Source organism: Numenius arquata, chromosome 18, assembly GCF_964106895.1.
Source record: "Numenius arquata chromosome 18, bNumArq3.hap1.1, whole genome shotgun sequence".
Lineage (NCBI taxonomy): Eukaryota > Metazoa > Chordata > Aves > Charadriiformes > Scolopacidae > Numenius > Numenius arquata.
This window is the reverse complement of record NC_133593.1, coordinates 5,076,033-5,103,949: the sequence shown is the minus strand read 5'-3', so window position 1 is coordinate 5,103,949 and position 27,917 is coordinate 5,076,033. Positions and strand designations below refer to the sequence as shown.

The 27,917-nt window shown below is 41.9% G+C and overlaps 1 protein-coding gene across 9 annotated transcripts in view; it reads right to left on the bottom strand.

Annotated features, from left to right (window-relative positions):
- CUX1 (cut like homeobox 1) overlaps nt 1-27,917 on the bottom strand; it is a 278,806-nt gene that overhangs the window by 140,929 nt on the left and 109,960 nt on the right. For 7 of the 9 annotated variants that reach the window (XM_074160646.1, XM_074160647.1, XM_074160648.1 and 4 more), the window contains 3 exons: nt 27,848-27,895; nt 14,158-14,236; nt 249-386 (listed from right to left, as the gene is read on the bottom strand). In XM_074160646.1, the coding sequence (XP_074016747.1) occupies nt 249-386; nt 14,158-14,236; nt 27,848-27,895 (265 nt within the window). The remainder of the gene's footprint in view (nt 1-248; nt 387-14,157; nt 14,237-27,847; nt 27,896-27,917) is intronic. The other 2 variants (XM_074160652.1, XM_074160649.1) reach the window with 2 other exon arrangements.

Here is a 27,917-nt window from a genome sequence, read left to right as displayed (position 1 = left end):
GAATAACAGCTCCTATCTCTGACTTGGTGCTACAGAAGCCAAAACTTTTAAAGAAATCCAAAGAGTCTACCCAAAGTCTTATCTATACATCTAAACACAGAAGTGACTATAACAGACTATTACACTTCCCTTATTGAATTTCGATAATACTATCAACCCTACCTGTAAGAAATAAAACGGAATTTAATCCTAGTCTTCAAACTTCTGTATGCATTGAAAGACGATAAATGAACACAATTGCAACCTACCCTGATTTTTCACCTCGGCGAATTCTTTATTGTATTCCTCTAGAGTTTCCCTAAGTTTCTGGTTCTCTGTTTCAATATCGTGCATACGTTGAACCTTCAGCTGAAGCTGCTGTCCTAAATCCAAGGCTGGAACCGGATCTGAAAAAGAAACAGTAAAATAAAACATAATATAACAGGAACACTCCTGTGACTCACACAGCTCAGAGCACAAGCGTCCTTTTTTCACTATTAATATCCATTTTAAGTAACAGTAAGGCCCTACTTTGAGTTATTATTCCTGTATGTTCCTCACCTCATATCCTGCAAACTTCAAAAAATGGAGATAGTTCATTGTGTCTATGTTACCCTTTAAACTGGGGTGTGCCGCCTCCATCCTGGTGTTATGTCCCTGCCTGCAGGCACGATAGGAAGGCATGTGAGAAGGTCTTAAGTTTCAAATTTCTGTTTGCAAAACAAGAATTTGGGGGTAAAAAGCAATCAATCTGCATGGCTCACTGACACCTTGTGTCCCTCACATACCTCTGCTTCTGCAGGAGTGAGTTTCTGAAGCAAATTGTGCCCTCCTGCAGAGCTGAGCTCTAAAGGTTACAGGAGATCTGAGCGATACTTTTTCTAATTGACAGATCAATAATAGTCAGAAATGCTATGTGGATGTAATTAATTCCGTGAACCTTGGGGTTTGTGGCTCTTGTTCCCTCTTTTTCTTATACTACTAATCAAATAGAAATCAGAAATTATTTTGGATGTCCTTTCAGCATTAATTCTCTGCCATTCGTCCCCTTCTGGTAAAGAGAGTCTGCAACACACACCTGACGTGTGCGCGCGTGATTTATTTCGGGACTTCTTCCCAGTCAGAACAGGAGAACGCTGGAGTCCGATGGACTTATAAAAGATTATTGAATACATTTCTGTTATGGGCGCCAGCATCTCTTGTGAAATGACTGCAAAGATTTAGTCTCCTGTTGAGGAATGCTAAACACCAAACTCAGTGGATCAACAACAGTATATATTAGGGAGTTCACTTAATTTTCAACCACCACAGTCATTAATTTTTCAGACCACCCTCAGTCTCTGGAAACACATAATAAGTCTATTGTACCTCTGTTAACACATTAAGCATGAGCCCGTGTGTTTTTTCAATATGCCAGCGTTGTTTCATAGTTTATAAAAGAATAGTACTGGGTTATGTTGAGCTCAGAGACATCCTAAGTAGCAGCCTGCTGCATTTTGTTACTTCGGTTCTTCAACAGCTTATGGCATTACCCTGTTCATAATACAAAATCTAGGTTGCTTGTCATCTGTTCTCTGTACATACATAGTTTATGACTACATAGCTTTTTCATTTATGCTTTTTGGGCCAAATACTTTTCGTTATTATTATCTGTATTAAAATATTTATAATAAATCAAACTTAAAATGTTATTGTGGCAGAGACAGGGGGTACAGGTAAGGAATTAAATATAAAGTTTAAGTCACAGCAGTAGCACAAGTTAAAGGCTCTGCAATATTTATGTATGGTCCAATTAAGGTACGGGCTGTCACAACATCCCCCTTCCCCCGTGTAGGTCTGACGACCCCTATCTGGAATGACCGTTTTGTCGCACTTTTGCAGCTCAGCGTTTCTGTGAAAGAGCGAGCCCAGGACATTCATCTGCTGAACATAAAGAATGGCTGGATTGTCTCAATCTATCCGTGTCTTAAATTGTTACTGGAACCACAAAACATATCAGACAGGGATCTTAAGCTCCAGCTATGACATTTCTATAAAAGTGTTAAAATGTCACAATGAAAGAAACTGAACTTTACAAAACTGTGGGTGCATTTTTAAGATGCCCATTGTAAAAAGCCAGGACACCCACAAGAGGTGTTTTGCTCCCAATAAACAGGGCTTTTTATATTTAAATCGTAAAGAATTAGAAGACGGAAATAACATGGGCATTATAAAGTGAATAATGACTAAACCTTTAGTCAAATTTGCGATCCCTGAGAAGCTTTATGTACAAAATGAAAATGCTTGCAATCTCATAATTATTCATCAGGACATGTATATTTAATTTAGCTCTATTAAAGGTTAATGTTCAAGTAGCAAAACAGCGGCAGAACAAACAAAACGTATAAACAGTCTCTGTGCATTAAACTTCAAACTTTACTAGAGCCTATTTGAAGGACTAATGGCCTGAAGCCACTAAATACTGCTTAAGGACATGTAAAAAAACCCCATGGCTGAAGCACCTCTTGGACCTAACTTTTATAAATTGTATTAAAGAAAACCAATCATTGCATGATGATAAAACGACCAAGACATTTTGGGCAGAGGGACAAATGCTTCATTTGTCATGGCAAACCCAAACATGCTCTTTAATCTCAAAAACCCTAAAACCCCACGATTTCTGAAGTATTTATAAACACCAATTAATCTGAAACAGGTATAAACCTTACAGTCAGAATGACTTTTTTCTTACCTGAGCGGAGTGGATTTAAAAATAAAGAAAAATATTCTCCTTTTCCGAACAAATGCATGCATGAAAAAGCATACCTATTTATATTAACCAGACTTACAAAGTATGTTTCATGTCATTTAACAGGAGGTCACTGAATTTTTAAACAAGCAATGGACCAAAACTTTCGATTCATTACACAAACAACAGGCATACACATTTCAAAGAAAAAAAAAAATAATCAAGTGGCACTAAGCTTATGGAGAGAAGCAAAGAAGGAAATGCCCTTTCTATAATCTGTGAAAGAGAAAAATCATCTCACTTAACACTTAAATGTGGAAAACTCATCGCAAATTATTCTCTTAGTTTGAATCTTCTCTACCTTGCAAAAGTTCAGAATCCCTGCTAGGCACAAGATAAATAAGAAATGAGAAAAAACGGTAAAATGAATCTTACAATCCAGAACTTGAAAAAGTGTTTCATAAGAATATTATTGCCCAAGAGTAAATCGAGATGTCTATTTTTATACTAAATTTAGAATATTTGTTTCTACTGGTTCATATTCTGTTCTGCTTTCCTAATCCACTTGTTGCATCCCGTGCCCACAAAAGAAGCCCTTTGCATCACGTGTTTGTTCGCAGCCCAGCACGTCTGGATCCAATCCCCGGTAAGGTTTCCTCTACGCTACCATACAAGAAATAGTAACTGCTGTGTTTTAAAACCAGTCAGTATTTGCAAAGCCTGATCCTGCCCTTATTTCCCAATGAATTGCCCTTTTGGTACCGTTTCCCAAGCAGCCCCCTGAGCACACCCCCTGTACTTGCTGCTGTGACGAGGTTCTGTTTTAATAAAGGTGGATGGACATGTCTCCATGAACAGAGAGATGGAAAAAATTAATGTTACAAATGTAACGTAGTTTTTATAGCGGTTAAAACTTCACATCAAACAAGCTGGTGCAACGCAGCCACAGTAGCACCTCTCAGACTGTCCTCGCACCATATACATCCCCCCATGATAAATCTTTTTGGAGTAGCAGCACAAGAGAACCAATTCTTTGTTGTTGTTGCTGTGTATGCGTGTAAACTACATATTTTAAGAACAATTCTAAAAAGGACCGCAAAGATGGATCTCACCAAAACAAAAGCTGTGGCTGCCCCATCCCTGGAGGGGTTCAAGGCCAGGCTGGATGGGGCTTTGAGCAACCGGGTCTGGTGGGAGGTGTCCCTGCCCAGGGCAGGGGGTTGGAACTGGATGATCTTTAAGGTCCCTTCCAACCCAAACCATTTTATGATTCTGTGATTCTATGAAAACAGCACGTTACGTGACTAGTTCGAGGCAGCACCTCACCACCCGCAACCCCACGCTGCTCAGAGCAACCCCAGCCCAGGAGGTGCAACAAACAGGACTATCGATGACCAGCTTGAATTTCCAAAATGAGTTTCGTTTTTTTAAAAAACAAAACCGACAAAAAAACCCCCCCCACACACACGCAAAAAAAAAAAAAAAAACCCCACAACCCATTCCTCCCTCATTCTGCAAGCTGGAAAAAGACACAGATCTTAATAATTCAATCTAAGTGTTTACACAAAGAGCAGTGTGGGTCCCCTGTCATTAGGCAGGATGAATGCACCCCCTTGTGAGCGCGGCTCCGCCGATGACATCACGCTCCCGCCTGCGTTACTTTTCGCCAGGGCACTCTAGGCTAATGTAATCATACGATTACATAATTAACCCAGCTGTCTCATTAAGAAAATCAACTGGAATTCAGGGCATAATTAGTCATACAGCAATTAGCATGCTGATGAGCAACTGATGAAAAGCTGTCTCGATACAGAGTATGCTGGGACCACCCTCGTTATTTAAGGAGGGGGGGGGGGACGGGGGCGACAAAAAAGAGCCCACCTCGGCTCCGGGAGAACGTGCCGGGGGTGGGAAGCGACTCCGGAGCTGCCCCCCGAAGGGAAGGGACGGGACCGGCGGGGAGACCGGCGGAGGGACGGGCTGCGGGGAGGAGAATTTCGCACGAAGTGGAAAAACTATGTCATTGTTTAAATGCAGAGTTTACAGAGCGCCGCGGCCGATTCCCCTCTCTCTCCACGTACATATATTATTTTTTAAGCACGCTCCCGCGGAGCCGCTGCCGTTCCCCCCCGGGGCCGAGCGGGGCTACCCGGGGCCGGCGGCGGGCACCGAGAGCGGCAATGCCCGGCCTGGATCGCGCGGGGCGGATCGGGACGCAGCCCCCGGGACTGCCCGGAGCCCGCGGCGGGCACCGAGCGGCCCCGGCTGCGCGGCCGGCGGGTGGGGGAGAGCGGCAATGCCCGGCCTGGATCGCGCGGGGCGGATCGGGAGGCAGCGGCCGGCGGAGCGGCGGCGGGAGGGGATGCTGGTGCGGTGCCGGGGCGGGCGGGGGGAAGCTGGTGCCGGGGGGATGCTCGCACGGTCCAAGGCCACCACAGCCACCAAACCATTTCCAGGGAGGCCGCGGGGCTCCTCAATGTGTCAAGTGCTGCTAAAGCCCCCCCCGCCCCCGGGCTCCTCCTTCCCTGCCTTCTCCTGCTTATTGGCAAAATGTGCTCATCTGGTTATCTTAAAATGGAGCTCCTGAAGAGACTTTTCCAAAACAAAGGACTTTTCCTAAATCCCTTCCTCCCTCTTGGTTACAGGCCTGTAACACTGGAAACGTTAGGAAAGCAAGTTATGAAACAGTGCCAGAACTACAGGGGCAATTAATATTTTATATCACTGGAAATGTGTTTCCTAAGGTTCGGATCTAAAAATAATTCATCGAAAGGCAACGCGTTTCTTTCAACAAGGCTGTATTTCTGTTGCCTACAAACCACACTGTAAGCAAAGCTTTCTTAGCGATGATCGCTCACAAGAAACGCCCACGCAAAATGATAAGGGAGGGAGGAAAAAAAAAAAAAAACAAAAACCTTTAATTAATGTGATTTCGCTTTTTTTAAAAAAGCCAGGAGTTCAGCTCCGCTGTCACAATACTTTCATCACGAAGTAAAAGAAGTTTTTGGCTTTCTAAATGCACGGCTGCTCAGCCCTACGCCGCTCTCCACGGAGCGGGTTTCCTTCGGAGAGCGGCAGGAAGAGGAGGAAGAAGCTCTATTAGCTTTTGATGCACCAAAGTGCTTTCTTGGGAGGCTGCATATCTGAAAATAACCTGAAAATGTGTTTTAGAAAAAATAATAATTACATGGTAGCTTTTGAATATTCAAACACCTCACAGCATACTTAATTAATTCATTAATTATTCCCCAGAAATTTCAGGGGTAAATTGAAATAGCCTAGAGAGACTGAGACAAAGATTTCATGGAATAAATGATAGCTTTCCTCCTTTTCCCCTATGATTCTGGTAGCCCAGGGACAGAAGAGTTATAGCCGTAATTCCGTTTGAAACAAAGCTCATCATCTTTCCAACTCCTCACTTCATAAAAAACATGAAAAGGTTCTTCCCTCAATCAAGAATTATACATATTTTCTTACTCCCCCATTCCGCAGGACTGGGATCTCTCTCTCCCTTTTATTTTTTTTCCACTTTTTTTTTTTTACAGTGTTCTCCTCACCCTCCTGCTGTCAGAGCATTTTGTAAGGGCTGTACCAGGCAATTCAAAGCGCCCACAAGAGGGTGAGGGACTCTCATTTTCCTTACCAGGAAAAAAAAAAAAAAAGGAAAAAAAAGCAGAATCCCCAATTCTGCTGACCTGTGAGCGCAGTAAAGCAGCACCGCAATCCCCATGCGACCCCGCGGTACGAGCAGACGGGGGGAAGCGGCAGCAAAGCGGCGCCTTTCCTCCCCGTTCATCACCAGAAAAGTTCTCCAACGCTCGCAGGGTTGAGTGAAACGATGCGAGGTGGTAGATTGCCAATCTGACCACAATCACATAGATCCCTGTATCAGAATGTGGTTCTCAGACCTTGTGGGCTATTATTTAAAAACATCCTTTTTTTTAATCTACCAATTCTAGAACGGCTACCGCCGGAAAGATGCTCTGGCCCTGCCCCAGAGTATGAGATGCATCTCTACCCTGCCATCCAAAAAGTCATATAAGGCACAGTAAACTATACGACCCCTTAATGAATTGCATTGCAATTCCCTCTGTTTTCAAAGGACTTACCAAAATAAATCCTCAGAAAAGTTTTTTTAATATTAAAGCGGGGTATGTATAATAGGAGATACAGTACTTTATGGCACTACATTATGGCAGCTGAAAAAGGACCTGATGAGTTACAAGAGAAGCCACTGCAACTGAAAATGCTCCGATTTGATTGTTAATATTCTAATAATGTCTGAAGACATTGGAATTTACTGCTCGCACACTGAGCTCAGTGCAAAGCAAAGGGTAGTTTCAGAAAATCACTTGTACTCCAAGTTTCATTTCTCCCACTTTGAGATTATAAAAAAAGAACCTTCCACTACGTTTGAAAGCATTTCTGCCACAAGCATCCCTTCTTTCTCCTAAAAGCTTCTGAATAGACTTAGCACTAAACCCTCCGAAAGCTGGGGTTTATTCTAATTCCAGTTCACATTCCTGCAACCGAGAAAGTCCCAATATTCCCCGTCACATCCACAATCCGCCTCTTTTGCTCCGAACGTGCCGCGCGGCTCCAGTCCCCAGGGTTAGGGCAGCCCAAGCTCCGCTCCCTGAAGCAACAGCTTTCAGAGGGTGCTGCAGTGACAACCTCCAGGTGAAGAAACCAGCGCCCGCAGGGATATCTCTGCTCTTATACGGCACATTCTTCCTGCCTCTGTTCATTGCATCCTTCCCCTTATCTGCACCTCCCCTCTCTTCCTTCCGTGCCTCCAGCCTACCAAGTAAAATAGGGCTTGACAACCACACAATAAATTTTTTAAAGTGTATGCTTTAGGGATATTTCTCCCTTCGAATATTTATTCCAGCTTTTACAAAGGAATTTATCCGATTATTAATTCAACAAGAAAAACGAAAGAAAAAAAATATGTGATCAGACAAGCCCAATTTCAAGCCACAAATCCAGGTAGCAGAGCTATTTTTAGTTATTTTGACATCGGTTTCAAAACATAAGGATAAAGTGAGTGAAAACTAAAGACGCGAATTGGCCAGGACTTTGCACTTCATCTGAAAATAACTCTGTAATGCTAACAGTCTGCCCTACCAGTGTGCATTCATCCAGTACAGATCCAAAATTGTATTTTATGCTGTGTCTCTGAATTCAAACCCCAGAGGGAAAGAGGCTGAAGTGATTATGAGCTACTTCTACATTCCTCAGCGCCGGACTACCCAAAGGCTGGAGCAGCAGCCCAGGCGATTCAGACCCTTCTGGAAAATAAATCGGTAGCAGCCGCTGACCCTACAGAAACGCTGCTCAAAACCTCCCGTCTGCAGCCTGGACTTTAAACTGTCCCTCTCACCCCCACACCTCGGGCATTTCCCTGTGCAGGGGTCTCCGGAACAATTTGAGGAAAATCACCAATGTCTACGGTTCTTAAATTTTTTCCTGCACCGACTTCTCTTCCAGACCCAGCTTCCAAAACTGGGGCATTTTTCATACATTTCATTTTTTGACCTGGTGATGATGAAGCAGCAAGGATTTTGTCTTCAGATGGGATACAGTCACAAGCTCAACCACTGCCTGCAGCCTCAGGGATTTTCCGCTTTTCACTCTTCGAAGTATTAACTATGCTCAATTTTCTGCTTAATTTTATCAGATTTTCAAGTGTGTTAAGAACGATACCCTCTGCTCCATTTGAGGGGGTGTCTGCACTACTTCTGTTGTCCATGAACAAGTCCATTTTGCTCCCTTTCCTCCTAAAACCACTCACTGTAATATTGTTTTCCCTCTAAGATTAAGACAAGGCACACTATGAATTATGAATATTCATTTTCCTTGTAAAGTTAGGGGCAGCAAAAATATAAGCCTTTTCATTTTATGTGTCTATCTTCAATTTTATTAAAATATATTTTATTTGGAAAGCAGTGACCATTTTGGCACGTACTATTAACAAACTAGGAACTGCTTAAAATTTCTCACACAGTTTATAACGATACCAAACTTTTCTCAAAAATTTTTCTTGGTATTAGTCTTGGTATCCCAAGAAGTGAGGGGATACTGTAACCTGGTCTTACTCTTTAGAGAGAGTTTTGCCAAAGAATTAATGATTAGCCCAGTGAAGAGTTGTCTGAGGATTAACTTATGTTTTTAGTATTCTAGTTGGGGATACGCTTAACGCAGTCCCTCGGAATGAACCTCTTTTCTCTTCTCCCCTCTTTAAGTCTCCCCCAAAATTCACCTTCCGCCAGCTCTTCTACAGGCACACAAGGCTGGGCGCGCTTGTGTTGCAATTTAAACCCATCGTGCAACTTCTGGGTCATCTGAGTACATAAAAGTCTATACAGACTTTCTGCTGTTGGGGCTGGCATTAACCTTTATGCTTTCTGCTTAACATTGCGCTTTACAAAAAAATCCAAACAAGCCACATAACATATATAAATACAACTTCATACACATTTATCACCTCCAACATAAGGAGCAGATTATTTTTCTGGGGAAAAAAAAAATAAAATCTGTTTTTTTCTTGTATCACCTTTAACCTCAGAACATTGATCAAATACACTTTAAATGGAATTCTTCTCTTAGTCCAAACAGCAATACAAGTCTGCAGAGTCTTGCTAAACTGTAAATAATCACAAGCAAACGGAGCGATAGCAATAAACACTTCAGCTCACAGTGGTGTTAGCGTGGGCTCCGTGGTGAAGGACTGAAGCTCTCTTTATGGGTGAGAAACAACATTTCATTTCTGCCTTTAGAAGTAATTTGCTAACACTTATTTTATGGTTTTCCGATTAACTTATTTTAAAAGAAGTTTGTGTTTCCTCAGTTAAATCATCCCTTGGAAAAAGAAAGCCCTATGCAGGGCTGTTTGAATCTGGGAGGCTGAACTGTGTTTATACATAAACTAAAATGCTACATGTAATGATGGGTGTGTGGAAAACTCTGGGAACGAGCCTGCTTCTCCTTTAAACCCCTAAGATACAGCCCCCATGGCAGGGTGTGCAATTTAGGATGGCAAGGAGTAAGGGAAAGATAAAACTTCCACTTCAGCCATTTTTCATTGTTATTGCTTTTAATTGTTTTGGCAGGGCGCACTAAAAAAAAAATAAAATATTTCTTCTTTTTACCCTCTCTGTTATTTTATACTTTCCGTAGATAGTGGGTCTCTGAGCTAAAAAACACATCACACACATTATATAGCACCAGACTTGTGGCAAACCTGATCACAACAGAGACCTGTGAAGAGTCTCCAATAAAAGCACACACACATCCCCCTTTTACACTGTAAGGCTTGATGAGAAAATTCCCATTAAGCAGAAACGCAGACCATTTATGGCTCAACCCTAGAAGGCTGCACAGTCCCCACCAAAGCGAGAGCAAACACTTCGCATTAACCTATCCTGATTCTCAAACACGTATACGCTGAAAAAGCCCAACTCTTTGTCCTATTCTGTTTGCAGAGGGTATAACGCAGATGCGATCCCATCCCTCGAGCAGCACGGGGAGTGCCAGGGCTGGGACCAGGTTCGGCGGAGGAGCCGGGTGCTGGAGCACCCCAATGGGACCCCAGAGTAAGGGGAGACGCGGGAAGGAGACAAGCTTTCAGGCTCTCCTCTTTGGTGGCAGGCTCTTAGCAGTGTTGTAAAAGATACACAATTAGCTTTTCTAGGAAAACAACCACTGAACGCAAACTCGGTTTAGTTGTTGGCACATCGAGATAGCAGATTTTCTGTCTAAAGGCGGAATTCTTTCTTCTTTGCCTGCACAGGAGCTGCGCTTAACAGAAGCAATCCTGAAAACTGAGCAAATCCAACTGTGGCATCGTGCGGTAACAGTAATAAAGACACAGCATCAAGTGAAACTCGATTGAACCAGTTTATCCAGACACTGTCAATCTGCCATTCACTCTGGGTCTCCGCATTTTAACTTTTACTTGAAAATTACAGTAAAGTTCTGTTTTTTAAAAAAATTAAGTAGTGAAGACTGTTCCATTTTGAAAGAAAAGCATTTAATTTTTAGTATTTTTAATGCTTAATTTTTTTCTTTCAAAGCTTTATAAAAACAGCATTATGAATATATTGTTTCTGCAAAGCAACCCTGCTCCTCCAAACACACACACAACAGGGCTCCAATTTCACTCGAAGCATTTGCAAGATTAAGGCCCTAAAAGCCACCTAAAAGCCAAGGGTGCTAACATAATAAACGTATTTTAAAAAACTAGAGAGAAAGAAATCTTGTACAGATGGAAGAAAGCTTCCTCAAAATACAGACCCAACCTCCCTTTACTTCAAAATAAATATATTCACATTATTTTTAAAGGTAAGTTGTGACAACCTTGTTGATTAGTGTAATTCATGTGGCAGCATTCACTTTTCTTTAGCTCTGTACTGCATACTGAAAATAAGGCAATTAAATGAGAAAATTAATTCCATTAATTAAAAATGTTCAGTCTCAAGCAAGACAGAATGATCCGAGTGAGAATTATAGCTGTATAAATGTACATAAACCAAAATGTTTTCCTTGACTCGTACTTTCCTTTAGGAAGGATAAATTTTGCAGCACAAACCAATGATAATGCTATTTTAACAGTATCATGAAGCTGAAGAGAGATATGAAATGGTCTGTTTTACCTTTTAAAGAGAAACCCCCTGATGTATATAGGAAAATTTACAAGTAAAATACCACCCTTCCCACAAATTCCTTACTGGTGAGCCTGAGTGAAAACTCTGGTCAAGTCAGGAAAGAAAATCATTAAATATAGCTGAATCCATAAAGCACCGTAGCTGGAGTTTCAATACAGATCATTTTATAGTAAAATTAAAATAGAAGCCCTTTTTAATTATATAAAGTGTGCACATTATTACTGAGGAGAGGAATACACGCTTTCCTCAAGAACCATAAAATTGGCTGCTGGGAATTAGACTTCAGCTGCAATTATTATATGGTCCTATAAAGGATATTGAAAGTCTGATAAAATTGCACCCTTGTCATGGAACAGTGATGCTTAATGCTAAATAACCACTCCGCAGCATTCCAGTCATAGCTTTCTCAAAACATCATAGCTCCCTCCTCACACCGAAAAGAAAACACAGCAGGATTTTGGAGCTAAAAGTATACCTAAATATTTGAAATACCAAATGGACAGGTCAAAAGATATGTAAAGCCACACAGAGGCACACCACCACACGTGATAAAGGAATACTGATGGTCTTTTATAAAGTAAAGCCCTCCACAGGCTCACACTCAACGTAAAAGTCTACACACTATGAGAAGGAAATAAAAAAAACCAATAGAACGAAGCAAGCCCCTAACTGCGTACGCCAAACTCAGCCCGACCACGGCGTGACGAATGCCAGCGCCACACATTCCTAATTCCTGTTTTCCTTTTTGTTGCAGTACGTGTTGTAAACGGTGAGTATTTGTTCCGCCTGCGTTCAGCTACAGGAGACTGGCCGGACTGCTGCTCCCCAACCTGGAATTTGCTTTTAGCAACATCAGTACGCTCCTCGTGTGCCTCTCGGGCCTGCAGACATAGCAGGGGACTAAAACCTCCAGATATTTCTAATCCCACAGACTCCATCGCGCTCACAACTTTGCCAGGCCAGGATTTTTACATGTAGTAAGAATATCAAAGAAATACTTCTCTGACACATAACATAAGGCATGCACAAGGGAAGGCTGGACAAGGGAGAGATTGTAGCGTGCGGAAGAAGGGGTGTAAATTTTGCTCTTGCAAATGAAGGAAAGGAGAAAATTCCTTCTCCTACAAAGAAGTACTGGCAAAGTCCCTCGCCATTTAGATCCTACCACATAGGTGGGATATATGTCCAACCTTCTCTATAAGGCTTCAGTAGGAGTCTGCTGTTCCAATCCCAGCACCTGTGGTAATGCCAGGCTTCAGAAAGAAGCCTCTGCACAAGAGCATGAAAAGGATCCCACACAGCTTTTGTTTGACACAACTACTCAGTCGTGAAAAGAAACAGACCATGAGAAATCAAACCCACTCGCCTCCCAAACGGTGGCAGGGAAGGAGCACCCTGGGCTGCCTTAGTGTGGAGATGGAGGGGCTGCAGCTTCTTCTCCTTAGAATGCCAGTAGAGTTTCACGGAGGGGCTTCCTTTCCCAGACGCAGCTGGGAGAGCCCATCCTGTGCCCACACAGCTCGTGCCAGTCCAAATCACCCGCAGCCCACGGGCAACCGTCAGGAGCCTCCCCGAGCCATCTGCCCCTTCCTACCGCACCAGCAGGCATGCCAGGGAAGCCCTACACCTATGGAACGTTACTAAGGCTATAAGCAGGAAAAAAATAAATGAAAACTCACAGACCATAGCTGATTAACCTCAAAAACTACATTTCTGAGGCACTTGTGGTCTAGGATGAGTATGGTAAGTCCCTGCATGTCTCTACATACGCTGCACTTAACACAGCAGGAACTGGCCACTGGGCACTACTTGACTATAAATGTGAAAGCATAAAAAAATATATATGTTAGCTCCGACTGAGCATCTGAAAAACACTGGCCTTTTAACCAGGTAAGCTGTAAACAAAACATTTAAAAATTAATTTTCATTTGAAGCACTCATGAAATGTGTTCCTTAAAAGGTAAAGCAAGTAAAGACTGGGGGGCACTTTGTATTGAGGCCTTAAAAGCCCTTGGAAGTATTAATTGTATCTCAAAACCTCTCTTGAGGTAAATATTTTGAATATTGTATAGAATGTCAGTATTTTATAAAAGTATAAAATCATATACACACAGTCATATGCCAACAGCTCAGTCAGGCCAAGATTTGGAAGTGGCGACTCAGACTCCTGACACCCCCTCATCTTTGGGTTGCAAAGTTGCAAAAAGAGAAATCTGTTCAGGCAGTATTTCTCTACCATTGGGGGAAAAAAATCAACTCCCAAAACATAAAAAGAAATTAATTGGAAACTTCTAATGCCAAACATAAAGGAAAGTTGAAAACGCATACATTAAAGGCCTTTGAATAAAATTTATGATCACATTTACACTGAACAGAACTGAAATTTGGTAGTGATTTACTTTTCAGTAAGGTTTTGGGGCTTTTTTAAGATATGAAAAATCTTGTGCTTTAAAAGCACAAATATCGCTACTTCTTGATGAAGCTTCAATATGTATCTTTTCTGTTAAAAATGTCTGAACCCTCTAATAAACAAATTACTGCGAATCACACAATATAAAATGATTCATACAAACATTAATATGTAAATGCAATGAACAGTTTTAAGAGAAGGCATGAAATGTCCCTTAGTTATAGTTCTTTTCATTAGAAATAATACTGGAGTGTATCCGTTTCAGGATAAAGCCATTGCTCGTATTTACCTTATCAAAGGTATAAAAAATGCCCAGAAGCATTCACACGAACACAAGCCATCAGTTTTTCAGAATAAAGAAATAATTTGCTTACCTGGAACATCAATTAATCTCTTATAAACATTCAAGAAGGCTGCCTCTGCTTCTTTGCTTCTTTTGCCCAATGCGTCAATCTAAAAGGGGTGATGAGAAAAGAAGGCTTTTAGACTTGTTCCAATAAAACTCTTACACTCAGAGTTATAAAAATAAATTAATATATTTTGTATAAAACTAGTTAATATATAAAAAGGGAACTTGAGTCTCCTGTGTACAACTCCTATGGAAGCAGCCTTGTAAGAATATTTCTGATACATTTGTACTGAATATAATTTAAAGTCCTGTTTCAGTGCAATAGCAAGCATCAATATTTTTATGAACGCTACTGTCTATTGTGATTCTTTACCTTAAATCTTCATCAAAGCATGCTATTTGCCAGACAGGTTCTATCCTCAACAACTGTTTTCTTTTACCACTTATTAAGATCCAGCACAACAAATGGGAACTGTGTGCGCTTCCGATGTTGCGCTCTGCCTTTGTCGTGGCAAATATATTTTTCTATTGTTTCCACTAAGCCTATGAGAGGATGAAAAGATGTACTTGTTGGGTGCCCTGTGATACTTAACACTAAACAACTGTGATCCTTCTGCCTGCAAATAAGTTTTTTAATAAAGCTCAGGCAGAGACCCATGAGGTCTATATACTCTCTTGGACTCATGAGCTCAAGCCAGGCTCCTCTGACTTCCCTTCATGTTTTGCAATACACCCAATACTCATCTAAGCAGCTGCCTGCCCAGGTGAGGGAAAATACTACCTCACACAATCTGTTCTTTTCTCTAAATCTGTATTTTCATCTAAGACTTCATTTTAGAAGGAAATGCAGAGCTATGTCTCTGAGAATAAAATATGTATTCCACAACAATTTCTTTCTTGTAAACATGTATTTTCCCAATGTACTAGAAAACAGAGGATTTACAATTACTAAATATTGATGAAAAAACAACCAAACCAACCCAAGACCAGGTCCATTGAATTATTACTCCACAGCAGAAAGAGACAGAAAGGGAAACAGGAAAGCCTGACACAGTTCTGCGGCTGCTTACTGAAATCAGGAAACTAAAAGCACGGAGATTATCATTCCCATATTTTAATAAAAAGTACGGAAGGATCTGAAGAACTACGGATACAAAGACCTGATATAAATTCTTCTGTGTATCTGAAAAGCAGTTAATATTATGAAACCATTTAAAGGTGTGTACGTCAACACGTACTAAAAAAGGAAGGTCCTGTCTTAAAAACGTCCTTGAATTCTTTCCCTACGTTATTGATTTGGTAGATAAGGCAGAAACAATGGACAGCGTTTACTGTATCCGTATTTCAGGAAAGTATCTGATATTTTACTATAGGGGAGGGAGATTTGCTGGACCCGAAAGCGCGGTAGAAGGCGGGCGGGTGCCGGGCGCCCCGGCAGGGGAAGCAGAGGGTGCCAGGGAAAGGAAGCGGCGCAGGGAGGAGGAGAGATAAGCACAGGGTGCCACTTCTGTTTACTTCATAGGAAAATGACTTTGCGAAGGGAAGGATTTTGGGAGGGAAAAAAAAAAAAAAAAAATAAAGCCTACAATGTAGATGATTAAAATAATGGAGGGAGCCAGACGCAAAGTGCACAGGAGCAGAGCGCGGGAACGGCACGTGACGTGTATAGATTAGTCTTATGGCTGATAAGTGACTTGTAGAGATCATTACGGAGGGGATTAAGGCCAGAAAACCAAAGGACAAGGACAACTGTAGAAATTACAGGGAAGCACAACGCACAATGTATAAACCAAGAAAAGACTGGAGGGGAGGAGGTCACGGAGGAAAGTAAGGACAGCGAAAGCATCTGCGCAGCGTTTGGCAGCAGCCATGAAACCTTGAGAGAGATGGCGAGAGGCTGCAAAGAGACAAGTTACTGTAACACAACACGAGGCTGCAGTTAGAGAAACAAATCAAATTTCTGTTTCGCTTACATCCCCCCAAAATCTGGGTTAATTTATGTAGCTTGGTGGAGGTGTAGCATAACTGAAGTCTGACCTATTTGCATCTTATTCTTATCAATTGAATAAAAGAAAAAAAAAAGGTATTAGAAAGATGATAAACAAGCAAAATAATGGAGGATGTGGAGAGCAGATATAAATACTCAAAAAATGCTGCCCATACTTGTCTTTTAAAGTCTTGTCACCAGGAAAGGCTATGGAAAGGCACTGGAATCTCACAGGGCATGTGACGTGCGGGAGAGCGAGGGATTGATGGTTGTGAATAACCCATTTATTAATTTGAATTCAAGCAATCACAGATGGACCGATGCTCATTAGGGAATGAGAACATAAGTAATTCGGTTAGAACATTTTCACACAAAGAGTATTTGAAATTAGAATAAGGAACAAACTGCCAAAGGCAGAGAGGCACCGGGTAGTGCAAATCAATGCTTGGGAGTATCAGCCACCGTTGGTGAACGGGCGCGAAAGGAGGGGGCAGCCATCAGAGAGACTTGTGCAGTTGAGATATTTCATGGGTACATAAAGACAGACTTCGAAGGCCAAAGCACACCATATGTTAGACTTCTGGACTTTAACGTTCCCACATACAATTTTCTCTCGCTGCTGCTCAGCAGAGTACAGCCAAATTTAAATTACTATTATTAAATGCAATTAGCATTACAGAACTGATTCTGTACTGTATTTTGAAAAATTCATTTGCCCCTTTTACAAAAATCAAAGCATTTAAAATGCCTGCATTTCTGTGAAATAACAGGATGGATCTGTTTTCCTATTAACAGTTTTTTCACATTTTAATAAAGGGCATTTGTACTTATATTCTCCCTAAGTATTACAAAAAATATGGTTTATTCACTCCTTACCAGTTTTATAGTGATTGAAATATAAAACAGAATTGAAACAATATCTTCCAAGTTGATCAGGGACTTTCTGACAGAAGCAGTTTGTAAATCACTGGAACTTTCACGCCTTTCCTCCTCTCTCCCTCTCCCCCCCCCCCAAATTCAGCACCAGAATTCCTAACAATCCCACCAGGCAGAAAGATTTTTTTATGTTTTAGTTGTTAAAAAAAATCAGTTAATCTGTCTGGCTTAAAGTTCTAATAAAAATAAGCAGTGCACCGATTTTATATCTTAAAATAAAATTTCAAAAAAGCACCATGACAACTTTAACTGAAATAAAAAAATAATTAAGAATACCAGCTTCCAGCTGTGTAAGGAAATACGGGATGAAAAAGACATCAAAAATAGCAAAATATAAATGAGGTCCAGAAACAGAGGAAACAGAGCACTGAAATGACACAGAAGAAAGTATTTGGAAGTTCACTGCAAATTTTTCAAATCGAAGTATAATTGGTTCGGGAGCCAACAAGGTTGAGCTGCAATCAGCTCACTCTAAAACAGTTGAACTACATTATAAAACTCTTGCTGAACATTTTTATTTGACTCTAAAAACTTCAGGGACCCTGAAAGAAGTCAACTTATAATTACACTAGCATAGTCTTGACATGAGCTTAGCTCCAAATCTTAATTTATCTAAACCAGGCCCCATTATGTCTTCTCTGACTAGAAAGAAACAACAGTGACCTCTGTATTCTCCACCACCCCCATAAACATATGTTCACTTTTAAGTTTTGGCATACTATTTGTCTTGATAATACCACTGGCGCTATACTGAGATAACAGAAATGAGACACTAGGAATCCTCCCTCCTTACCACACTCTTCATCTTTAAAATATCACCGGAGCTATACGGAGGGAGCCGCAGCGAGACACCGGTGTGAGAGCAGTCCTCCCTTTATCCACCTTATTTTTCCAGGTCAAGTGCTTTCAGGAGTTGTTGCTCGGGGTACCAAGTTCATCCTGGAGGGTGAATGACACCCTTCCCCCTCCACGGTCATCCCTCTCCGACTCGCCCGTGAAGGCCTCCTTGGTCTGCTCCCATTCTCTGTTGCCAGAATGACAGCTGGTTGCCCGATGCTGCTGGCATGAGACTCCAATGGTACGGACAGCCCATTTTAGGAAGGCTCGGTCACAGTTTAGTATCTACTACACCTGGCTAAAATCAAAATCTCATCAACGAAATCAGCAGTTTTACCTCCACATTTAGGTAAGCACCATAAATGTGGCTGTCTATGTCAGGGAAGATGCTGAATATAGTTTCATCTGCACATTGCCTCTTTCCTTTTCTGCCATGTCCAGTCAAGTTCAAAAACAGAGCAGTCAAGTCTGTGGCTTTTTTTTGGAATCTGTCACTCTTTACACACTAAGAAATTTCAGCGTTAATTAAAAGTCTGATGACTGCTGCCCCACAAATCACCTGGATTCTGTACTCAGGTTTGCAGAAGTGGGATGCCCTTCGATGCTGTACTGTACGTGGTATTGTCTCATCCACTGCACTCGGAGAGATGGCTGCACAATTGTGTTTCTGAATTTAAAGATGGAACAGGAAGATAAAGCTCTTTGCAAGGAAGCCGGGACTGCCGAATGCTGGTGCATTCTGCATCGACACTTAAATTCTCTGAACTTAGAGATATCAGCACATTAACACATTTGCAGACCATGAACGCGGCACATGGCCACGATGTGTTGGTCCTGACAGACCAGCTTGGATCATTCAGCTCAGCACTGCTGTGGTTTTCTTTTGTTTTTAGATAACTTGGCATCCCAAAGACAACTCCTTAGTGAAGGGATCCCATTGCTTTCTGCATTTGTATGGCACTACTGAAATATTGATAATTCACTCGCGGTACAATTAACTGCGTATCCAGTGTCTCAAATGCAAGCATTCACACAATTATGCTAAACATAGATTTTGTAGTTCTAACTCTTCTACTTATCCCCATTGTTCTTCAGTTGCAATTCTCACTCTCATTCGCCACCTTAACATGAAAGGTAGGTCTTTTACTGCCCTGTACCCAATCTGGAACTAACTTAGCAAGTAAAAATAAATGACTTAAAACAGAAGTTCTTTTCTGTTCTGATTTTTAATAAATAGATGCCTTAACGAGACACCCATCCCCTTCATTTGCAAAGCTCCCTTACACATCTTTTGTCGTATTGTTTTGCATCACAAAGTTTTTCCATTTGTCTTCAATTACTTCGAGCTACCAAAATGCCATTAAGAATTGTAAGAAACGTATTGAACAAAGGGAAAAGCACGGTAACAACTCATTAACACACCATTATTTTAAGCCATGCTGTATTCTTGAATAGCTGCCTGGGAATCAAACGGGGGTTATAGCAGGCATTATTAATGCTCTGCAATGGCATCAGCCTTTTTTTGAAGCCATTACAACAGAGCTTTGCTGCTCGGGCAGATAAAACAGCCCATCAGTTGCTAAGGTGGTGCAACAGCTCTACAACACGCTCTGTGCCTGCGGATTAGGAAGCACACAGGGTACGTGCACAGTTGGCTTGATTTCCCTAATACCAACAGATATAGATATTAATAATTAATTAATAAAAATGTCACTATAATTTTACAAATTAATAAGAATATATAGTTCATCAGCCCAGTTAATTTTTTTTTTGCAGCTGACAGAAGAAAAGTAAAAATACTCTATTTTTTTCTCTTTCCTGCAATTAAAAGACTTTTGAGGCAAAATAAAAAAGAAATGAATCCTGTGCAGCTGCTTTAAGCATATGGCGTATATTTTAGCTGTGCTATAAATTCTTTAACAAAAATAAGGACTTCACAGAGTGGATACAATGCCAATCTGTTTAACAAAGCTGCCTGGGTGCAGTGCATAGATATACAGACAGGGACAAGCTGGGGAAGAGCACTCCTGCCTCACCAACTTGTTGGTTTAACTTCAAGTTAAGAAGAGAGCTTTAAGAGGGACTCCAGTCCTTCAACTTTACAATTCTGCTTCCCTCCACTGCGAAACAGCTGCAACCTTGAACCCCTGAAGCCTTCGCTTCCTTTCATGCCCAGATAAATCCTGATTTTCCCAGACAAACGACGCTGCCATCCCCTGAGGAAAGCTCAGCTCCCTCGTTCTCACAGGACAGCTTCTTGTTGCTTTTCCAATCTTTGATCTTCCTTCCCAGTAAAACAGCCCAGCCCAACATGTGCCTCAAGATATTGACAGCAGAATGACAGCTTTGTTTAAATAAGCTTTTACTATTTGCCACCCTGCCTTCAGATCAGTGCGACGGTGGCTCTGCTATCATCGCCGAACCTCTCCTGGATCCTTTGATAACCCGTGTGTCTCCCTCCTCACACCTCTCCGCATTTCTGAGCGGCGTTTTCTCCGTTCCTGCTCGTCCTCAACTCCTAATCCATCTGTCAGGCAGGCACCAAACGGAGCAGCCCCGCTCCCTCCTCCTGCCTGGGGCCACGGGCTCCTGCTTCTCTTGCATCAGATCTTGCCATCGCACAGCCATAGCATGATTCAGCTCACTGACTCCATGGAAAACTAAGCAGCAAAGGAGAGGTAGGATTTATTTTCCATCATGCCGGCAAACTGAACCGACTCATCGCGTGCCTTTGCTGAAGACAGTGCAAGGGAGGAGGTGGGCACCTGGGGCTGGGGCAAGGACACTTGCCAGCGTCAGCCCCACACTGGCATTGACTGGGAATGGCATGAAACCGGAGAGACAAAGTATGGATAGCAGAAGGATGGTCAAAGTGCCAAATGTTAGGAAAATTCCCTTCCCTAACTAGTCTATCAATCAGTCTTTACAGTACAAAAATGTATTAACTTTGTTAATATATGTATTAGTTCACATTATACACTGTAATGTAAATCAGGTTGTAGAAGTTTACTGGAGACTTCAGTATTGTTCATGCTTAAGTAAGACAATCTGAGGGACAGCCTGGCCACAGAAATAAGGACTTTTGCTTCTTGGAAGCTGTCCACGAAGGATAAAAGATTCCCCTGGACAGCCAAGACAATGCCAGCATCCTGGCCCCTCTCCGTCAGCCTCTCCTGCCTCCACGAACAGTGACTTAGAACCCACCACTGCTTCTCTCCCTTAAGGAAACCTTTGGTTTAAGTATTTTAAAAATTAGGGCAGAGGAATCCTTGCAAGAAGGAGCTCATTAACTACGTTTGTGCAATATCCACCTGCACATAAATACCAAAATGTAATCTTTTGCTAATATTTTATACTGAGCTTACCCTTTTGCTTTGCTATTACAGCAAAGCAAGACCAGACTCTGTCTTGTAAAGAACCTCATAGTAATTTTGTAATAAATACAGGAAGAATTCTGTATTTGGAGAAACAGGGACTGTATTATCATGACACTCGGCAAAATACCATGCCCAGCACAGTCCTCCTATCCCCATTCCTTCCAGCACACTTCAAGCTCTCTTTTTTTAAAAGGATGAGAAGATACTCCTGACACTGTGAACTGAAACAGTGCTGCCTGTCTGAATTTTGCATAAATAGTTTCCCACCACTGTTAGCATTTCACCCAAACGCGTGGCAGCGGCATAGCAGGCCTTAATATAGACAGCCCACCAGCTGCCAACAGAAATTTCAGCACTTTGTCAATTATATAAAAATAAGAGGATTTGGGCTGATCCTCCCCAAAGTTGCCCTAGTAGTAGCTGCTGCCTCAGTACGACTTGCCTGCACACTGGATGGGGTGGAGGTGAACCTGCAAGAGCTTCAGAAGGGTGCATGGTGCCTACTGCTTGCTTCTGGTGGTGTATGTTAGGTTTGGGACCTTGCCTGTTACCCCAGTAGCTGAGGTTTGTCCCAGGAAGGTATCAATACAGGAAGGAGAAAGAGGCACACATAGGAGAGGTTCCGGGACAGTAGCTGTGTCTCTGTTTGAGTGTTTCTACAGTTCTGTCCATCCGTCTGGAGTTAAGCGTCTCTTCTAGAGGAGAAATGGACCTGAAAGGTAACAGCTGGGACTAGTAACCATCAATGGGACTAGTAACCATCAATGCTGGAGAGAGCAGATCAGGGGAGAGCTAAAGGTCTGACATGATGGTGTACCTGCTCTAGCGGGAGGTGTCCCTGCCCATGGCAGGGGGGGGTTGGAACTAGATGATCTTTAAGGTCCCTTCCAGCCCAAACCATTGCATGAGTCCATGATTATCTCGGGGATATTCTCAACCCAGCACCCCACAGCCCAGTGCTGGCAGCAGACATCCTACACGCTCATCAGGGAGAGCGCATCTGCCTTTGAGACGCTGAAGCACATTTAAATCACCTTGCTCAGGAAAGATGTTGTTTAAACTGCAATCAAGCCAGCCAAAAATAAATAAATAATCATTTACACACTTGTGTAAACAAAGAAGCGAAACGCTGCTGCGCTGCTGTTACCCCAAAAGCGGGCTGTGTACCTCTCCCCCTTCCCCGCTCGCGTCAGGAAACAGCATCGAGATGAAGCACAAAACCGTCCCCGTGCTCCTGTTACACAAAGGAAATCACCCACCACCCACGCCCCGTGGAGTGGACGTTAAAAGCAAACAATTAACCGCCGAAAATATTAGATTTACTCCATTTTGTGACACGGAGTGGTTTAACGGGACTTTCATTGAAAAGCAGGAAAGCTCTGGGCCTAAATCAGCACGACGCGAGCTCTGAATTTTGATGTATGCTGTTGACTTCCCCAACACAGAGCAATTTGTAATAGCTTTGCCACGCTGTTGTTTTCAAAGCTCCTGCTACATCACAAGCATTTATTTCTGACCACAAAATTACATTTATTCAACAGAAAGCAGCTCAGGGTCTTTAAGAGGTTAACTTCTGGAGTGCTTGGCTGCTCTCCAGCCTCTGTACTAGAATCAGTGCTAACGCAACAGCACACAACAGCACCCAGGCTAGCCGTGATTAATAGAGTGCTGAATACGCTGCTTTCCACATACACACACTTTTCATTCCCTTGCTTCCATAGATCATGGACTTATCCTCAAAATATCTGACTGAAATTGAATTTGGCTTCTCTCTCAACCGTTCATTTCCTATGTTATGCAAGGTTATATCCTTTTCTGCATGAGCAGAACCAAACCAGCTGCAGCTTTTGAGAAGAAAATGTGTTTTCAATTATGAAGCTGGCCTGAATATTGAACCACAGTTCTACTGCTACTCTAATTGAGCCATCATGGAGTGAACCTACAGGAAAGAAATTGTATTAATTAGGTTTGTAAATTTAACATAAGGAAATTAAAGGGGGTAAAAAAAAAAAAAAAAAAAGATAACTATCAGCTCCCGAATACTCCTTCAAAATGCAAAAGGGAAGTAGGGGAAGTAGGTCTGAAGTTGTTTAGGCACACACATTATTAAGAGAACTCCTTCAAAGGCATGATTAGTAGTTCCAGCACACCAAACTGATTTTCAGCTTCTGTTGTCTGCGTATGTACTCTACTGACCAAATTAATAGTTTAAAGAGCAATTCAGCTACGTGGGGAGCCAGAGTGGTCTCATCAGAATGGCAATACCCTTAAAAATCCTTGCTTTGTGAGAAGAATATGAGAAATAGTTTTCACAGAAATAAAGTCCAGTGAGTCGTCTGAGTTGTTTTGGAGTATGTGCCTTAAAGGGTTGTCCAAATGAGGGATTACTGCATTACTGTTGGACAGTGCTGTTATGCCACATGAAAAGAATGCTAATGACCTCAGGAAATCCTTTCCCAGCCTTAAAATATCTATTTGATGACTTCACAAATATGGATTCCAACATTAGATTTCCATACCACAACTTTAGTTCTGTAAATTAGCATAGCCCAAGAACATAGTTTGTTTGTTTTTAAGCTTTTGCATACAAAAATCCATCCACTGATGTAAACGTGGTATCGCACAATGACCTACTCAGAACACAGCTTGTCGAGATGGTTGCTTGAAGCAGTGTCTTGCCAACTTGCAAATGATGTATAATCATTTTATGATTGAATGATAAAGCTCTTCAGCCTTTTCTGATTCTGTCCTATATTTAGCCCAGCACATGGTGAGCAAACCATTAATAAGTTGCATCCTCAGGTTAATGGTAAGACAAAAAACTAAAAAAAAAAAACAGGACAAAACAAACAAACAAAAAAATATATTTAAGATAGAAACAACAGGAATTTTACCTCTCTTCTGTCCTGCTCGCAATAGCCTATTTACACCATCCAGACATGAAATGTTCCAGGCAAGTAGAAAAGTTACCCACAGCAATCAAAAGAATTCCATCAGCTTTGAATCAGACACAACATTCTGTTCGTTTAAAAAAAAACCTGCCTTCAAATTTCCATTAAAATCCTAAATAAGGAAAAAGTACTATAATAAAATTATACTACAGCGATGAATTAATAGGGTCTCACACTGAAGTAGGAATGCATTTTAAAATTTGTAGCATGCTAAATTCCATTTCATAATGCTTTTACTTCAACTGTCATCATAAAAAAATCCAGTTATTTAAAGCACCGAGATCTATACAAAAAAGTTATTTCCAACTACTAATGGAAACTGCATATTTGATAACTGGAACAGTTTTCATCTGAATGAACAAGATAAATATCCACAGAATACAGAATGTTCGTGTTTGGGGGCTGCATTTATAAATTTGTATTATACAAAGGGAAAATATGGAGGGTGGGGGGGTGGGAAGTGGGTGGGTAGTATAAATATCCATGCTCAAACTAAAAAGAAAAATTGGCTGAAGTGACCTGTGGATTTATGTAAAAAAGTGAACTAGCCACAGGTTTACAAGCAGATGTCCCATAAAGCATGCTTGGGAGGATATTTAAATATGTGAGCTTAAGTTAACCTCTCTCCAAGTCACGTCAGGCTCGCCCAGGGTACAGTTCAAGGGTAGTTTAAGTCAACCTAAGCTGGCACCATTGTGCTCCTCCTGCCCTTGGCTATGCTCTCCTGGCCTCTCCCCTGCCCAGCAGGAGCCTGCACTGAGCCGCTTCAGAGAACCAACCTGGCAGAAAACTAAGCCAGCAAAAAAGGTGAAAAAAAGAAAACTTTGTGCTCACCGCAGGATCACGCTAGCGAAAGTGCTGACGCAAGGCAGGAGGGGGGAGCCAGTCCTGAGGTAGGCAGGATCACAGCAAGATCCATGTAAAGCTACTTAAATACCTTTGCTCGTTAGAGAGCTGTCTGTCCCCTCTGATATTCTGGCCCTCCCCGAGTGCCCAGAGCCCTGTGGAGCAGAGTCATCACACACGGGATTTGCAAAAGCCAGCTTCCCTTCTCAGGTAGAATCGTAATTTAGTATTACTTGGACATGCAAAAAGTACCTACTTAGTTCTATAACTAGAGATCAGATTAAGAAAAGGATGGAGCAACAGCAGTAGGGGTGGAGATAGAAATCAGAGGCAAAAATGTGGTGGAGGCAGTAAACGGAGAAGCTGCATCATGCAAGAATCTTCTTTCCATCTGAGAATCCGGTGAGAAGGTGGTGGTGCTCCAAAATTCAGTAATACCATCCCCAGTGCCCGCAGAGGTGTGAACCAGAGCACTCCTACAGCATTCACTACCTGCTGCTCGAGGACGCTCAAGCAGAAGGGACTCTAGAAAACATCTATTTTCACTACTTCTCTGCTTATCTCTGTTTTATTTACTTACTCCTGTTGTTGTGGTTTTTTTTTTTAATATCCTAATTTGGGGCTGAAAACAAGTCCCTGTAGTAGAGACTTATGATAAGATCACTCCCTATTCCTCCTTTCTCCTCCCTGCTCATGTCCCAGTGTACTTGTACTGTGTGACCAAAAGGTCCCTTCTGCCACCTCCTCCCAGGACATTAGCTGTCACCGAGCAGACAGCACTCACGCCAGTGCAAAGCAATGCTATGGAGCCGTGGAGGAGTGTCCTGCCTCAGCTCTGTTGCCTGCCGAGCCATCTCGGGGGAAAGTAAGACGAGGAACCTCCAGTGGATTTGAAATGCAGAAACACCTATAACAGCTGTAACACAGCTTGTTCTTGAGCTACCTGGAGCATTCATCTCACGATCTTTCATAAAGTCAGTCTTAACAGTAAAGAGAGACCAAATCTATACATTGAGCAATAAAATATAACTCAACAGACCAGGCTAATATTCTTGGAACTTTGGCTCCAAAACAAGATACAGTAATTACATCTATAATCAAATACCACAATTCAGTTTGATGTTCTGCATGTAGGTAGTCAGTCACGATTAGTTGAGGGGTTTTTAGGTTTCTAAAACCCTGTCTAGATTAGGGAGACTGGAATCACTGGCTAAGAGATTCAGCAGCACAATCTTGTAACATATTCGTGCTTCATTTACGTACGAGGGGATTTCTACCAACAAATTTTACTCCTGTAATTTGTGAGGTAGAATTTATACCAACATAAACTCCACTTCTACATTAGTGAAGCAAAACTACAGAAGAGGAGCGTGTAAGCCATACCAAGGTAACAGTGAGCCGTCTCCAACAGGCGAGATTTAATGGGAGAATCTTCCTTCACTGTAGCCAAATATGGATTTATGATTCTTACTTGATCCTCAGACATTCCTTTCATTAAAGAACAGTGATGAAAGCACACATACACTTTTCAGTCAGTGCACTGCAAGCTTGAAACTAAAGTGAAAAGGTTTTTAAGAGCACTGCAATCCACTCGGAGCAATTTTAAAGTGTAAATTTCTATTGGCAAACAGACACAAGTCATTCTTTGTTCTCACAAATTACTATTAGATATATCAAGGACAAAGTTGTCCTGTTTATTTATTTATTTCTAGCAATACTTGGGAAATTGGGTTGTAAAATAAAAAACATACTGCTTTTAAGATGAGGAATTATGGCCCATTTGGGATACATATTTAGCAGGATGTATAAGTAATCATAAATGCAACCCTCATTACAGATAGCGGGAGTTGTGCACTTAATTCCCTATGCAGACTTGTGAAAACACGCTCCTGAATTTCTCTGTGCTCTGATGGGAACCGCAACAATATAAAATCAGCCAAGAACTTGTAGATTGAGAAAGCAAAAAACATTGCTGCTTTAACACAGGTAACTTTAAGAGCAGAGCTCTACAACATGTAACAGATCGGGAGCTAAAACCTAAGTCTACCACCCCACGTAGGCACTGATCTTTATAAGGAGAAATAGAATTTGCAAACTTCATACACGACATTTTCCTAGAGGCAGAACAACAGCTCCCACCTGGCTTAAGCCCTCACGGGAAGTGAGCACTTCAGTGCTGTCCACAGCTAAAATGTAAAATTCTGTAATTGGCCCAGCTGCCTTTTGCTATAGAAATTCTGCAGCATAACAACAGTTGGCTTTTAAACTTGCGATGGCTCTAATCACGTGTTTCTTAGTGGAGCGGTGTGAAGAGAAATCAAAGAGCCAGCACCGGAGCTGTTACCGCTTTCTGTTGGTTTTCCAACAAACACCTGCCAACTCAAGGTTTTCCATCAAGCCCTCTAGAATACAATGCTTTACAGCTGAAAAGGTTTACAGTGAAAATTATTTGTAGTATCTTCATATTTCTTGTATATGTACGCTGCATTGCATTCATTAAGCATTCAAACCATGAAGTCAGTGAGGCACAGCGAGTTAGCATGTGCCACCTGAGTCACTGCAGCTTATGCTCAGGTATGCTGAATGCAAAGTGATTTGACCAGTTTAGCTTGTCCAGCACAAATCCAGCGTATCTGCACACAGCAGAACGCAGAAGGGCTGAAGCCCTGCAGTCTCTCTGCTCAAGGGCTCTGTACCCACCCGGCCATGCTGACAAGCTGCCAGCACACCAGACTCATGTGAAGCAATATCGAAAGCACCACGAGAAGCATAAGCTCTTACCTCTCCCTGGAAACTCTTCAGTAATGGAGCTACCTGTTTGCGCAGGTCCTAGAAGACAGAAGGAAGATAT